A 15,168-nucleotide genomic window follows, 5' to 3' on the forward strand; every position below is an offset into this window, starting at 1 on the left:
CTCGAGTTGTCATGAAGGTGAGGCATAAGGATCGCTTCAGCATCAATGTATGGACAGGAATTGTTGGTGACAGATTCGTAGGGCCATACATTTTACGAAACAGATTAACAGGTGTTGTGTATCATTGATGTATACGCTGTGAATTACCACATCTATTGGAGCACGTTGCCCTTTCAGAATGACGACTGTGGACTGAGCGCGACATGGCACCACCTCACGGCATCGTTTCGTGGGCGATGTATCGACCGAAGGGGCCTGGTAGCACGGCCTGCCCGTTCACCGGACCTGAATCGGTTAGATTTCTGGCTGTAGGGACATTTAAAGCCATTCGTGTGTGCCCAACCGATCGACAATGTGAAGGCGTTGGAGGAACGTGTGACCAACGCATGCGACGCAATGCAAGCGGAACTAGCTGTATTTTAAAGAGTGCTTGATTGACTACGAAGAAGCCCTGAAGAACATGTCAGAATGCGTGGTAACCACATGCAGCACTAAGTGTATTGTCTGCTTCTAAGTAACAGACAGATGTAAACAAGAGGACAGATTGACACATATCTCTAGAGATACTGGATTCTGAATATTTAATTATAGGAACTTCTTTTGTAGACCCTATCCGTTACCAGATGTTTACAGTCGCTGCATTCGGTGCGGGAAAACCGTCATTCGATCAGCTATTTTTCTCTGGTGTTGACGTCTGGAACGGGGCGCACTCAGTCTCGTGTGGCCAAATGAGGAGCTGCTTGTACAGCGTGTCTCAAAAAGGACTGTACAACTTTGAAAACTCATATAAATTAATTCATAGTACCTATAGAAGTGCTTGTAGTGTCAATTTGCCGCGCGGGATTAGCCGAGCAAACTTAGGCGCTGCAGTCATGGACTGTACGGCTGGTCCCGGCGGAGGTTCCAGTCCTCCCTCGGGCATGGGTGTGTGTGTGTTTGTCCTTAGGATAATTTAGGTTAAGTAGTGTGTAAGCTTAGGGACTGATGACCTTAGCAGTTAAGTCCCATAAGATTTCACACACATTTGAACATTTGAACAGTGTCAATTTGCAGGGAAATACATCAAGTTTTGTCTCGCGTAGTTCGCTAGTGCCGAATCGCACCGTAAGGAGCGCTAGCGGCAGTTGCGTTAAAGATGGATGCCTTCACTGGATCGAAGCATGCTAGCTGTGTGTTTTGGTTTGAAGAATCGAAGTTGGCGACAACAGTTCAGCGTAATTTCCGTACCAAGAACGCTAAAGATCCTCCCTAGTAGGCCTACAATTTATGAGTGGCATAAATGTATTATAGAAACAGGGTACTCGGTAAGACATAGGGAATCATCAGGTCGTCCAAGCACATCTCTCGACGTCGTTGAGTGAGTGAGACAACGTTTTGTGGACAGCCCTACAAAATCGACCCGGCGTGCATCTCGCGAACTAGAAATCCTGCACACGACTGTTTGGCGTGTATTGAGAAACCATTTGCATTTGAAACCGTACAGATTAACGATCGTGCAAGTAATAAGAGACACATAAAATTGCTCGCAAGAACTTCTGTGTGGATATGTTAAATCGGTTACATGAGGATGAACATTTCTTGGACAAAATCATCTTTTTTGACGAGACGACTTTTCACTTAAGTGGCATGGTTAACACACATAACTGTAGGATTTGGGGCAGTGAAGATCCGCATCAAACATTGCAACATGCTCGTGATAGCCCTAAATTGAACTTTTTTGTGCATTGAGTAAGAATAAAGTGTATGCCCCACCTTTTTTTCGCGAGAGAACTGTCAGTGAGATAGTGTATGTCGATGTGTTACAACAATTATTGATACCACAGATCGATGAGGATGACCAAGAACGAAATGTTTACTTCATGCAAGATGGTGAACCACCACACTAGCTGGCTGACGTCCGGGATTTTATCAGTGACCGCTTTCCAGGTCAATGGATTGGCCGCGATGCACCAATTGCGTGGCACCCACGTTTCCCAGACCTGTCACCACTCGATTGTTTTCTTACGGGGATTCATCAAAGATATCGTGCTTTTACCAGCTGTGCCGGATTCTATACGCGAACAAAGAGCAAGAATTGACCCCGCCACTGAGCTAGTTATGCCTGTAATGCTGCAGCGCGTTTGGGAAGAAATTGACTTCCGATGGGATGTGTGCAGGATAACCAACGGAAGCCACATAAACATCTTTAGTTTTAAGTGAAAAACTTGATGAGTTTCCATACAATAACGCTTAACCCAGCTCTATACCTTCTTTCTATAGATTTATATAAATTTTTAAAGTTGTAAAGTCTTTTTCGAAACACCCTTTATAAAGGAGAGGCAGTGACAGCACAATAAGGATTCATCTCCGGGCGATGCCGCGTGGAGGGGTTGACGACATGCTGACAACAGGTCCCACGGACATAGATGGCCCAACGTACCGCCTTTTAGGAAGCAGTCGGCTTGTCGGAACAGACCTAACGTCCAATGCGTAAGTCGTGTTGATGTTACTTTTAACTTCTAGTTTTGACAAGTACTATCTCCTACCGTAATGTGACATTTTTAAACACCCGCTACATAAAAAGATTGAATTTTGATCTTAAATTAGAAGTCTGTTCTTGAGTTTTCTCTAAGCAAATTGTCTCCTAAGTTATAGATGCATGAATAGAATTGTTTTAATCATTTAACAATCTTTCGGATGAAAAAAAATATATTATCTGTATCGAGGTAGTTTGACCTTGTACATCGACACTGATGGTTGAGTTACTTCAGAAAGCCATTCAAAGAAAATTTCGAGAAGTAGACTGAAAAGTGCTTTCATGTCAGGCTTTGCGGAGTAAGTTGACGGAACCTATTATGTCACTGTGAATACAGGTATGAGGGGGCTTCTATTTGCAATGAATATTGGTTATTCTAGGGATAGTTTATACAAGAGAAAGAAAATAAGAAAATTTGAATAATACGAAGTAAATACGAGTAAATACAATAAAAAGATCGACATGGAAAGAGGCAGATAATTTCAAGGGATATCATATAGCAACCCAAATGTCTGTTATGTTATATGAGAGCCATCTTTAATTACGCGAAAATTTAGCTTATAATGTCCGCCTGCTTAGCTGGGTGGTAAAGTGCTTGCCTCCCATGCAAGAGGGCCTGGGTTCGATTCCCGGTCGGGTTGGGGATTTTCTCCGCTCGTGGAGTGGGTGTTTTTTTGCCCTCATCATCATTTCATCCTCATCACTGGCACGCAAGTCGCCCAACGTGGCGTCGACTGAAATAAGAATTGCCCTTGGTGGCCTAACTTCCCCGGATGGGGCCTCCCGGCCAACAGTGGCATACGCTCATTTTTTTTTCAGCTTATAATGAACAAAGGGCCTTCATTACCAAGCAATTAGTTAGGTGTATAGTGAGTGCTCACTTTCAATCTTGTACTTTCCAAAAGAGTGGAGAATGAGTAGAATGCATTATTTGATCAAAAGTACCCGGACACTTACTAGTGGACCAACATTGGCGAGTCTGGCGACTGTCAGGGGAAGCTTTCAATCACGTGCTGAAGTGAAGTCGACGTTCTAAAGTCTAAACCATCCGAAAGGTCCAACCCAATGCAAGACTGTTATTTTCCACGAACCATTCGCTCACAGATGATGTTTAAGGGCGTTGCATGTCTTGCTGATGCTTTCAATAATGATGTCCGAACTGTTGAGCTACTGTACGCAGTACACAGTGCCGCAAATGTGTTCATATCTTTTCGCATTTAGTGTTTTCTTAAGCACAATAAGTGGTTCGCGCCGTGAACGTAACACCCCTACCTACTGCATACTTCACTGAGCCGCGCGGGGTAGCCGCGATGTCTAAGGCGCGTTGTCACGGTTCGAGCGGTTCCCCCCGTCGGAGGTTCCAGTCCTCCCTCTGGCATGGGTATGTGTGTTATCCTTAGCGTAAGTTAGTTTAAGTTAGATTAAATAGCGTGTAGGCTTAGGGACGGATGACCTCAGCAGTTTGGTCCCATAGGAACTTACCAACAACAACAACACTACTTCACTGTTGCCACTACACAAGATGGCAGCTAACGATCTCCAGGCATTCGCCGAACGTGAACTCTACGATCGGATTGTCGGAGTATAGCGTAAATCAAAACCGAGACTCTCGTTTCCTCTGATCCACTGACGAGTGGCGAATGTTTACATCACATCAAGCGTCGCTTATTACTGACTGCAGAGACGTGTGTCGTATGAGGAGTTACTCGACCATTGTAAGCCATTCCTTTTAACTATCTACGCACAGCCATTGTACCTGCTGGACCGCTGGTAGCACTTTGGAACTCACGAGTGATTGCTTCCGCTGATTCATGCGAATTTTTACAACCTTTCTTCGCAATGGTCGAGGATCCCTATCGCCAGTACACGAGATCTTCCTGGTCTTGGTGTGGTTATTCCTTCGTGTTTCAACTGCCCACCCACATCACGAGTTTTAGAAGGGCTGAAGCGTCTGTGAGGGATGGGGAAATCCAGTGACATGTCTACTGACAACACAATGCCTGCTTTTACACTGATTGGTTATCCTCTCCTGACATCTAGTGGTCAATTCCACATTAGACAGGGATGTCTGGGTACGTTTGACTAGATCTACATCAACATCTACATAGTCGTACGGGCGTGGCGTAGGGTACCCGATACCACTACCAGTCATTTGCTTTCCTGTTCCACTCGCAGATAGAGCGAGGGAAAAACGATATCTATATAAGTCCAAATCAGCCCTAATTTCTCGTATGTTATCTTTGTGATCCTTACGGGCAATAAATATAATATGTTGGCGACAGTAGAATGGTTCGGTAGTCAGCTTCAAATGCCGATTCTCTACACTTTCTCAATAGCGTTTCTCGAAAAGAACGTCGCCTCCCATTTGAGTCCCCGAAGCAGTTGTGTTCCCGTAACAAAATGGTTCAAATGGCTCTGAGCACTATGGGACTTAACTTCTGAGGTCATCAGTCCCCTAGAACTTAGAACTACTTAAGCGTAACTAACCTAAGGACATCACACACATCAATGCCCGAGGCAGGATTCGAACCTGCGACCGTAGCGGTCGCGCGGTTCCAGACTGTAGCGCCTAGAACCGCTCCGCCATCCCGGCCGGCGTGCTCCCGTAACACTTCCGTGTTGTTCGAACCTATCGGTAACGAATCTAGTAGCCCGCCTCTCAATTGTTTCGATGTCTTCCTTCAATCCGACTTGGTACGGATACCAAACAGTCGAGCAGCGCTCAAGAATAGGTCGCACCACGGTCCTACATGCCGTCTCTTTTACAGGCGAACCACTCTTCACTAAAATTCTCCCAATAAACAGAAATCGACCATTCGCCTTCCATACGATAGTTCTCACATGCTCGTTCCACCTCATATCGCTTTGCAACGTTACACCGAGATATTTCAACGATTCGACCGTGTCAAGCAGGACACTGGTAACAGTGTATCCGAACATTACAGGTTTCATCTTCCTAATTACATTTTTCCATATTTAGGGCTAGCTGCCATTCATTTCAACAACTGGAAATTTTATCTAAGTCTTCTTGTATCCTCCTAGAGTCACTCAACTTTGACACCTTACCACACACGACAGCATCATCAGCAGACACACGCAGATTGCTCCCACCCTGTTGATCTGTAAAGACAACAACAGATGTCCCATCACACTTCTCTGGGACACACCTGACGATACCCTTGTCTCTGATGAGCACTGGCCGACGGGGACTGAACACTGCGTTCTGTTATTTTAGAAGTCTTCGAGCCACACACGTATCTATGGATTTATTCCATATGCTCGTGCCTTCGTTAACAGCTTACAGTGGGGCACCGTGTCAAATGCTTTGCGGAAATCTAGAAATATGGAATCTGTCAGCTGCACTTCATCCACAGTTCTCAGTCTATCATGTGAGAAAAGGGCAAGCTGAGTTTCGCAGGGGCGATGCTTTCTAAAACCATGCTGATTCGTGGACCTAAGCTTCTCAGTCTCAAGAACATTTATCATATTCTAACTGAGAATATGTTCAACGATTCTGCAACTAGCAATTTGGTGGCTGGGTTATTTTACCCTTCTTGTATACTGGAGTCACCTGTGCCTTTTTCCAGTCGCTTGGGACTTGGCGCTGGGCGAGAGAGTCAGAACAAATGCAAACTAGATGGTGTATATTACGAGCTGCCACGGAGAGTGCACGCGTGTCTGCCGCAGGCTGTACGGCAGCTACGAGAGCCTGCAGCAGGGCAGCGCGACGCGGGCGCTGCAGGACCTGACGGGCGGCATCGTGCAGAGCTTCGCGCTCTGCTCGCAGGACCGCTACCTCACCTTCCAGGTGCTCAACAGCGCCGTGCCGCGCTCCAGCCTGCTCGTCGCCAGCATCAACCCCGTGAGTACTCGCCGCCGCCCACTCCACCTTCACTTCTCAAACGCACTTTTCAGTGTCCTCGTTGGTGTACACCGAGACTCTGAAGCGCAAGACACTAATTATTTTATCCCTATTGTTTGGAGAACACCGTAGCTGTTTTCGAAAACACAAGCTTTTTTCTTAAATGATTTTATTGTGCCATTACTAGTTTCCCTCCTGAGGCCAACGTCAGATGGTAGCGTTGACTTCTTTGCAAGTTTTACATTTGCGACCTAAAATACAGGGTGATTTTTTTCCACCGTGTACAAACTCTAAGGATTGGTCGATGACGTGATATGCAACAAAGAAGGTCTAATGAACTTATGTCCGGATAAGCATGGTTTTCATGCTAGAGACCGTTTATTCTATTATACAGTGTTACAGAGACTGCGGGCTGATACGCGCTGTACCATGTAGTCACAGCTACAGTATGTACTGAAAATGGTTTCCATGTGCCTCAACTCATGCGTGTACACGCCGTAACACTAGTTCACATCGGCCAGCCTGCACCCAAACAGTGTCAAAGACAGCATGAATACACGGCTCCAGTATCTCCATATCTGGAATGGGCTCTACTTACACGATACTCTTGAGGTGGCCCCATAACCAGAAATCGCACGGTTTGATATCCGGTGAACGAGAAGGTCATGCAACTGGACCCCCTCCTCCGAACCTTGGAGCAGAGAAGCCACCATTGAGATGGGCTGGAGCACCGTCATGTAGCAGCTACATAACCCTTAGAATCATCAAAATGGCTCTGAGCACTATGGGACTTAACATCTATGGTCATCAGTCCCCTAGAACTTAGAACTACTTAAACCTAACTAACCTAAGGACATCACACAACTCCCGGTCATCACGAGGCAGAGAAAATCCCTGACCCCGCCGGGAATCGAACCCGGGAACCCGGGCGTTAGAATCATCAGTGGCACTCTTCCAGCAGGGGAGGCAAAGTCACCCGTAAGAAACGCCGATAGTTCGGGCCTGTTAAGTGACGTGGAAGGAAGACTGGTCCCAAAATACGGTCTCCAATTATCCCGGCCCACCCATTCCGGCTGCACCGATGCTGGTGATACGCTGCCATCGTACCATGGGGGTTCTGCATACTATCCCACGGATGACTGTTATCAAAAGTGAAGATACAAATCCGCATAAAGGTGGCCTCATCGGTGAATAGGATGGGTGAGTCAGATCCCGGAATCGTGGTTGCCTGGTGAACAAACCGTCACAAAACTGTTCCAGATGAGTAAATTCTGTCGCTAGTAAGCCCATAACACGCTGTGAGTCATAAGGGTTGTAACAACTGTCGCGGAGAATGTTCCACACAGTCGTCTGGGATTACCCTATACTGATACTGACACGGAGGTGTCGCCTTCCACAGTGTTAATCACACTTTCCTTCAAGTCTGATGTCCGAACATTCGGGTACGTCCTTCATGATTTCCTGCTTCCTGAAGCGACCCTGTCTCAGACAAACGGCGAAACACGGTTCCATACATTGAATACTGTGGTTGTTGTCGCCGGAGACAGGTCTCCTGACACAATCTTGCTGTCCACCGCCCGTTGCCATTTGCTTTTCCGTAAGTAAACACCATGTTGGCAAGCTCTCGATTCAAATACGCTGTATTACATACACTACAACGTAAGTCAGGAAGAGATGTGAATCAGACAAATTACCAACTATTATGGCAGGAGAGTACCCTAGGGCGTGACGTATGGGGAACACTACCACCATCTAGGAGGCATACTGTAACTGTGGCTACGTGCTACAGCGCATATTAGATCGCAGTCTCTGTAACAAAGTATAATTGAATCAATGGGCTCTATCATGGAAACCATGTTTTTCCGGACATAAGTTCATCAGACCTTTTTTGTTCCGTGTCCTCTCATCGACCAATCCCCAGACTTCTGTACACGGTAGAAAAAATCGCCCCGCAGGATTAGCCGAGCGGTCTGAGGTGCTGCAGTCATCGACTGTGCGGCTGGTCCCGGTGGAGGTTCGAGTCCTCCCTCGGGCATGGGTGTGTGTGTTTCTCCTTAGAATAATTTAGGTTAAGTAGTGTGTAAGCTTAGGGACTGATAACCTTAGCAGTTAAGTCCCATAAGATATCACACACATTTGAACATTTTTTTGGAAAAAATCTCCCTAACAAAGGATATGTGATGCATAGTTTCTAGGAGGTTTTAAATTTGCGTCCCAAAATACAACAAAGTTTTTGTGATTACATTGTTTTACACTTATATATGCCCTATACGTTTCACTTACTTCCTGAAAAGCTCTCCTTTACATATTAGTATTATTGTTTTACAGTCCATTATAATCCACGGACTGAAGTACATACAAGATGGCGGATACATTTGTTTACATCGGCTGCTGATTTGATGAGCCAACGAATGTGATATTTGTACAGATATGGCACATCTCTGGAGATGTGCCAGGTACTTCTTGATAATAGAGATAATTTTATACAGTTAAACATTTAATTATTTACTTTTGAAAGACTGGTAATGGCCAATGAAGAATTTTGTTTTTGCTTGCGATTATTATTTCTAGCATTTCAAATAATGGGAGTTGTATGAAATTTTGAAGATAAATTTGGTTTCTTCATATTAATTGATACTCAGTAACAAGTCTGGTTTACTGTGAATGTCGTTGTATATTTCTAATTTCTCTAACAAATTCATCTGTACTTCTGTTTCGACAAAATGTAATACTTACTATTAAAAACAGTCTTGATCACAATTTATTTAACAAGGTGACCGGTTTCAACCACTACTGTGGTCATCTTCAAGGAAAGAGGTTCCTACTCAATGGTCTGAAGATGACCACAGTAGTGGTTGAAACCGGTCACCTTGTTAAATAAATTGTGATCAAGACTGTTTTTAATAGTAATTATTTATAAGACATTGATCACTGTTGTGCCCATAATGTATTCAAAAGTAAAATGTAATACCTCTAAGTTTTCTTCGAAGCTTATCTCTGAGCCTCCGTGTTGGACCAAGTGAGTAGCGAAAGTTGACTTATTTAGCTTGTTGAACCTGAGAGCATCCATATGTGCCGGCCGCGGTGGCCGTGCGGTTCTAGGCGCGTCAAGCCGGAACCCCGTGACTGCTACGGTCGCAGGTTCGAATCCTGCCTCGGGCATGGATGTGTGTGATGTCCTTAGGTTAGTTAGGTTTAAGTAGTTTTAAGTTCTAGGGGACTGATGACCTCAGATGTTAAGTCCCATAGTGCTCAGAGCCATTTGAACCATCCATATGTTCTCTCCTACCAGTTTGGGCAGTGTTAAGTTTGTGGCATTGTTGTATTTTAGGATGCAAATGTAAAACCTTATGTAACTTATGCTCAGGAAAACTTAGTTATATTTTAGGACACAAATGTAAAATATGCAAAGACGTGAACGCTACCGTCTGACAATGGGCTCAGGCCCGAAACTAGTGATGCTACAATAAAATCATTTCAAAATGTGTGGGTGGTTGTAATATTCCGTACAGTGTAACCCAAGACAGTACATTTGAATTAAATGAAAATATTTTATTGTGTTACCCACTGTCTAGGTTTCGCTGTTCTATCGATCAGAAAAATATATTTCCAGGAAACGCTCTTTTGTTGTGTTTAGATGGAAACTATGTCTGTAGTAACATATTACTTTTGATCTTTAAACATTGTTTTGAAGACGATGGTGCCGAAAAGAACACGTGAGCACATGACACTCATATCAATAATCTAAAAAGAAAGTAAGTCTAGTACACACCTAATGCACTCTTCAGTCGATGCCTTGAGTTATTTTTCACTTTTACAACGACGTACTCATATAGCGTAATGCGCATAGCACTAGCTTGCGAGAATGGGAGTTGAGTCAGGTGAGGATAGAATCCGCGTCTCTGATTGACGACCGTGGCTTGTGCACCAGCCAGAATGAGTGTGGTTTTTAGGCGCCTTCCCACCTTCATTTAGGTGAATGCTGGGCTCGTCGTCATTTTATGCCTCAGAAACTGCAACACGCAAACAGCTAAAATTCGATAACACACAGAACAAAGCTTACACCACCAGACAGTAGGCGCACTCGACTTGCCTCCAGCAGGTTACCCCGACAACTGTGGCGTCAAGAAGAGCACCCGGCCACAAAGTTAAATAAAATAAAGAGCCAAACTTGAGTACAGCGAAGCCCGTAAGTGAACAGTGGCAAAGCTATAACGAGAAATAGTAGTTCTCATTATTTACAACATGTAAAACCACATCGCAGTAATGGAGATTCTGCAAGATCTTTGACTATACTTTTATTTTATTATTTCATGTTGAAATATGTTCCTAATATTCTTGAATTGCTTGTGGACAAGAGAGAGACTTCCTAAATACTTCGACAGACTGTTTTATACAGTTTACATTCTCACCCAATGCTACTTCAAGATTTTTACAATGGTTTGGTTGGGTGATTGCGAATCACCAAGGAGAATGAGAAGCACTGCTTCGCGAAAACTTTCGCTCATCAGTTTCTGTTACGGCGTGAATGTCATCTGGCTTTTTAAAGTTCGATTTGAGGTCCGCATTTTGCGGCCACCTTGGCGCTGAACGAACGTCATCGTTCACATATGCCATGAGAAAAGCGACATTGTGCGAGACGTTTTACTTTTCACTTCCAAACATAGTGTATCAAATGCTGTTTTATCAAACACATTGCTGAAATCAACCAGTGTTAAATTGGTTGCATCCCATCTAAGATCGACGATCATTTTATAAACCTTGTGCTTAGCTGTGGAGTTTCCAAAACCCCTCTCACATTTATCGTCGATATAAGTGACAGTGACTTGTAAGTAAGTTGAAAAATGAACTTCAAAACATTTAATTTAATTTATATGATGACAGTCTTTAAATATATTTATTCTTCGCGAACAGGCTGAATTAAGTTTTTCTTCGCACTCTGTATGAAAAATTATAGTGACGAGAGAGAAACTAAACATGTCAGTAAGAACCAGAATAAGAATTTCAGCTTCGTTTTCCTTCTTGATTTATTTGTCGTGCGTGTGCACGCTCCATCATTACATACAACACCAGAACAGATTCTCATGAAGTCTTTAGTAATGAGTTTGTAATAACACGTTTTAATAAAACGCGTTTGCAGAAGTGCTGACTTGTGGTGGTGGTGACGACAAGTAATTTGTCGCAGTTTTAAACATGAGTAGTGTCGATAAAAAGTAATTTACTGCATTCTGCGGAAACTAGACAAACAGCAATAGACTTTGCTTTTCATATGATGATACAGTGCAGTGTTCTCCACAGGACTTGAAATACTGACTCGCCGTATGCAATACAACAGACAGACCAGGTTTTGGCGCTGAGCACATTTTGTGTCATTCTGGTCGACAGTTCCCTATATTCCTCGTAAGGTTAAAGTATTGGATTCCGCTTGAATTCTCTGTCTGTAGAGTCTCGCTTATTCGTATACTGTCATCCGCGGAGTAAGAGAGGCCTTTTCTTTGACAGAACGTTGAGCATGTGCAGTGCAGTAAGTATGAGAGTGGAGTCCCAAATTTTACAGTCGTTTCTGCGTTACGTTGTAATTGTTTCCGCGACTATCGTTATTTAATATTTATTATTTATGTTGACAAAATACGAAAATATTTTAAATCGATACAATTATGTCATTAGTAAGTTTTGGAAGATTTTCATAAAAAAAACTGCATCACGGGGGTACTAATGTAATGAAGTGGGAACCTGCAAATCTCTTCCACCTTGTAACCCTGCATTCCCAGACAACACAAATAAAAACCGGCCACACAGTCACGATTGTCCTTCTTCACCAATGATGCGTTTTAAATTCATTGTTGTGTTGTAATACCTTCGCAGCAAAAACCTGCAATTATTTATACACCGAACAGTATGTAGGGGCAGTCAGTGTACGCCTGTGAGCACGGCTGCACGCCTAACAGCTGTGCACGCTTGGTTGCGGGCAAGTCAGTGAGGCAGCTGAAGAGGTGCGCGGAGAAACATCACAACTAAAAATTAGCGGTTGTTGAGTACATTAGGAATCATGAATAGTATACTATCTAAGACGGAGAAAAAGGCTTCTTATAACAGTATTTAGTATTAAGAGTTTGATGTCTTCACATAAAGTTGTAAGTTATCTACTCTCCAGAAAACACATTGAAGCGAAAAAGAAACTGGTCTAGGCATGCGTATTCAAATACAGAGATATGTAAACAGGCAGAATACGGCGCTGCGGTTGGCAACGCCTATCTAAGACAACAAGTGTCTTCAAGAGTTAAATGAGTCTGAACATGGAGTTATAGTCCCGCATCTCCGAGGTAGCGGTAAATGTGAGAATTTTCCCGTATGACCATTTCATGAGTGTAGCGTGAATATCAGGAATCCACTAAAACACCAAATCTCAGACGTCGCTGCGGCCCGAAAAAGATCCTGTATGAACGGGATCAACTACGACTGAAGAGAATTGTTCAACGTGACAAAAGTGCAACCCTTCCGCAAGTTACTGCACATTTCAATGCTGGGCCACCAACAAGTGTCAGTGTGCGAACCATTCAACGAAACATCATCGATATGGGCTTTCGGAGCCGAAGGCCCACTCGTGTACCCTTGATGACTGCACGACACAAAGCTATACGCCTCGCCTGGGCCCGTCAACACCGACATTGGACTGTTGATGACAGGAAACATGTTGCCTGGTCGGACGAGTCTCGTTTCAAATTGTATTAAGTGGATGGACGTGTACGGGTATGCAGACAACCTCACGAACCGATGGACCCTGCATGTCAGCAGGGGAATGTTCAAGCTGGTGGAGGTTCTGTAATGGCGTGGGGCGTGTGCAGTTAGATATGGGATCTCTGATACGTCTAGATACGATTCTGACAGGTGACACGTACGTAAACATCCTGTCTGATCACCTGCGTCCATTCGTGTCCATTGTGCATTCCGACGGACTTGGACAATTCCAGCAGGACAATGTGACACCTCACACGTCCAGAATTGCTACAGAGTGGCTCCAGGGACACTGTTCTGAGTTTAAACACTTCCGCCGACCACCAAACTCCCTAGACATGAACATTATTGAGCATATCTGGGATGCCTTGCAAAGTACTGTTACAGATTTATGAAAAGCCCTACAGAATTCATGGTGTCAGTTCCCTCCAGCACTACTTCAGATATTAGTCGAGTCCATGCAGTGTCATGTTGCGGCACTTCTGTGTTCTCGCGGGGGCCCTACACGATTTTAGGCAGGTGTACCAGTTTCTTTTGCTCTTCAGTTTATAATAACTGCTGTTAATAAGCGAGTAGATACACTAACACTGTTCCAAATTTTAGAGGAAATGAGTCTGGAAAAAAATCCAGTAACCTGATTAAACAAACCTTAACCAACGCAACATCCAAGGTCAAGTTCAGAGGGAAGCTCTCAGAGGCCTTCGAGATTTAAACCGGAGTGAGACAGGATGACGGACTTTCCTTTTTGTTCTTTAAGTATGCACTTGATAAGGTGATCAGCCAGTGGCGATGAGAAATGAAAGAAATGCTGGAACACGAATAGGGTGCAAGGAAAAAGGAATATGGGTGGACTGTCTACCATTCGCAGATGATATTATGACATTGTAGGAATGATTAGAAGAGGCGGTTAAACAAAGCACGTAATTACAGAGACAAGCGACTAAAGCATGCGAACAGATCTCTATCGAGAAGACACAGTATTTGACAGAAATCGAGACAGCTCCTAGATGGACGAAAGTAGAAGGAGGAAAAATTCAGAAGGTGGAGAGATTTAAACACCTGTGAGAATGGATAGAAACTGGGCTGACAGAAAAGGAAGCAATATGAGCAGGAATACAGAAAATGAATTTAGCATGCAAATTTACTATGAAGTTCTATGATAATACGAATATTTCTGTCAATTTAAAACTGAGATATTAGGAGGCAGTGATCCGCACTGAAGCCTTACACGCAAAGACTCTCTTAACCTAGTAAGGACAGGAGTACTTAAGAGACTAGAACTGGTGGAACGAATCTCAGGAGGATATTGGGACTTCGAAGAACAGAAGATGGTCGGCTTAGAAGACGAGCGATTCAAGAACTGATACAAAGATAATTTCGGACATCATCAGGAAAAGGAGGAACGTGTTTTTCAGGCACGTCCTTAGAATGGACCAAGTGAGGTTAACTCAGCAAATACTACAGTTTCTGGTAAACAAGAGAACCAAAGAGGTACAAAGGGATATGGAAGAAAGAATACAAGAATTAGAGATATACAACAGGGTGATTTGTAAATAAAGAAATTCAGGCTTTCACGGGTTTCGAAGAAAGAACTAGAACCCGACCAAATCATCATGGACAGAAGAAGGAAGGAGACTTCAAACTACGAGAGTGAAAGAATATTGGACAAGGAGAAAGAGCAGAATAAACGAAGATGACCAAAACGAAAAGAAGAAGAAACGAAGTCACGTGGTGATTAGGTGCTAGACACGGGTTCGAGAAGAGTCGTATTCTAATCCAGATAAGAATTTGCGGGGTTTCTCTCAGTTACTTTAGACTGATGGGACCGTACCTTTCAAATGGCCTCGACCATTCTGGAGTCTTGCTCATGTCGAATTTGAACGTCGCTAATGACATCTTAATGTGCAAGTTTCTGTATGTCCGTCCTTGTGCCAGGAGGTTGGGGGATTACGGCCGTTCACTGTTGTAAGAAATGAAACACCTGCAGCCGCCTGTTGACAGTTGATGGTTGGAGAGACATGACAGTTATAGGTAGCCTGCGTAAAGTAGCTGTTGG

The 15,168-nt window shown here is 43.9% G+C and overlaps 1 protein-coding gene across 1 annotated transcript in view; it reads left to right on the forward strand.

Annotated features, from left to right (window-relative positions):
* LOC126236351 (calpain-9-like) overlaps window positions 1–15,168 on the forward strand; it is a 1,155,357-nt gene that overhangs the window by 1,078,381 nt on the left and 61,808 nt on the right. The window contains exon 6 of the mRNA XM_049945582.1: window positions 6,203–6,377. Within this exon, the coding sequence (XP_049801539.1) occupies window positions 6,203–6,377 (175 nt within the window). The remainder of the gene's footprint in view (window positions 1–6,202; window positions 6,378–15,168) is intronic.

Source organism: Schistocerca nitens, chromosome 2, assembly GCF_023898315.1.
Source record: "Schistocerca nitens isolate TAMUIC-IGC-003100 chromosome 2, iqSchNite1.1, whole genome shotgun sequence".
NCBI lineage: Eukaryota > Metazoa > Arthropoda > Insecta > Orthoptera > Acrididae > Schistocerca > Schistocerca nitens.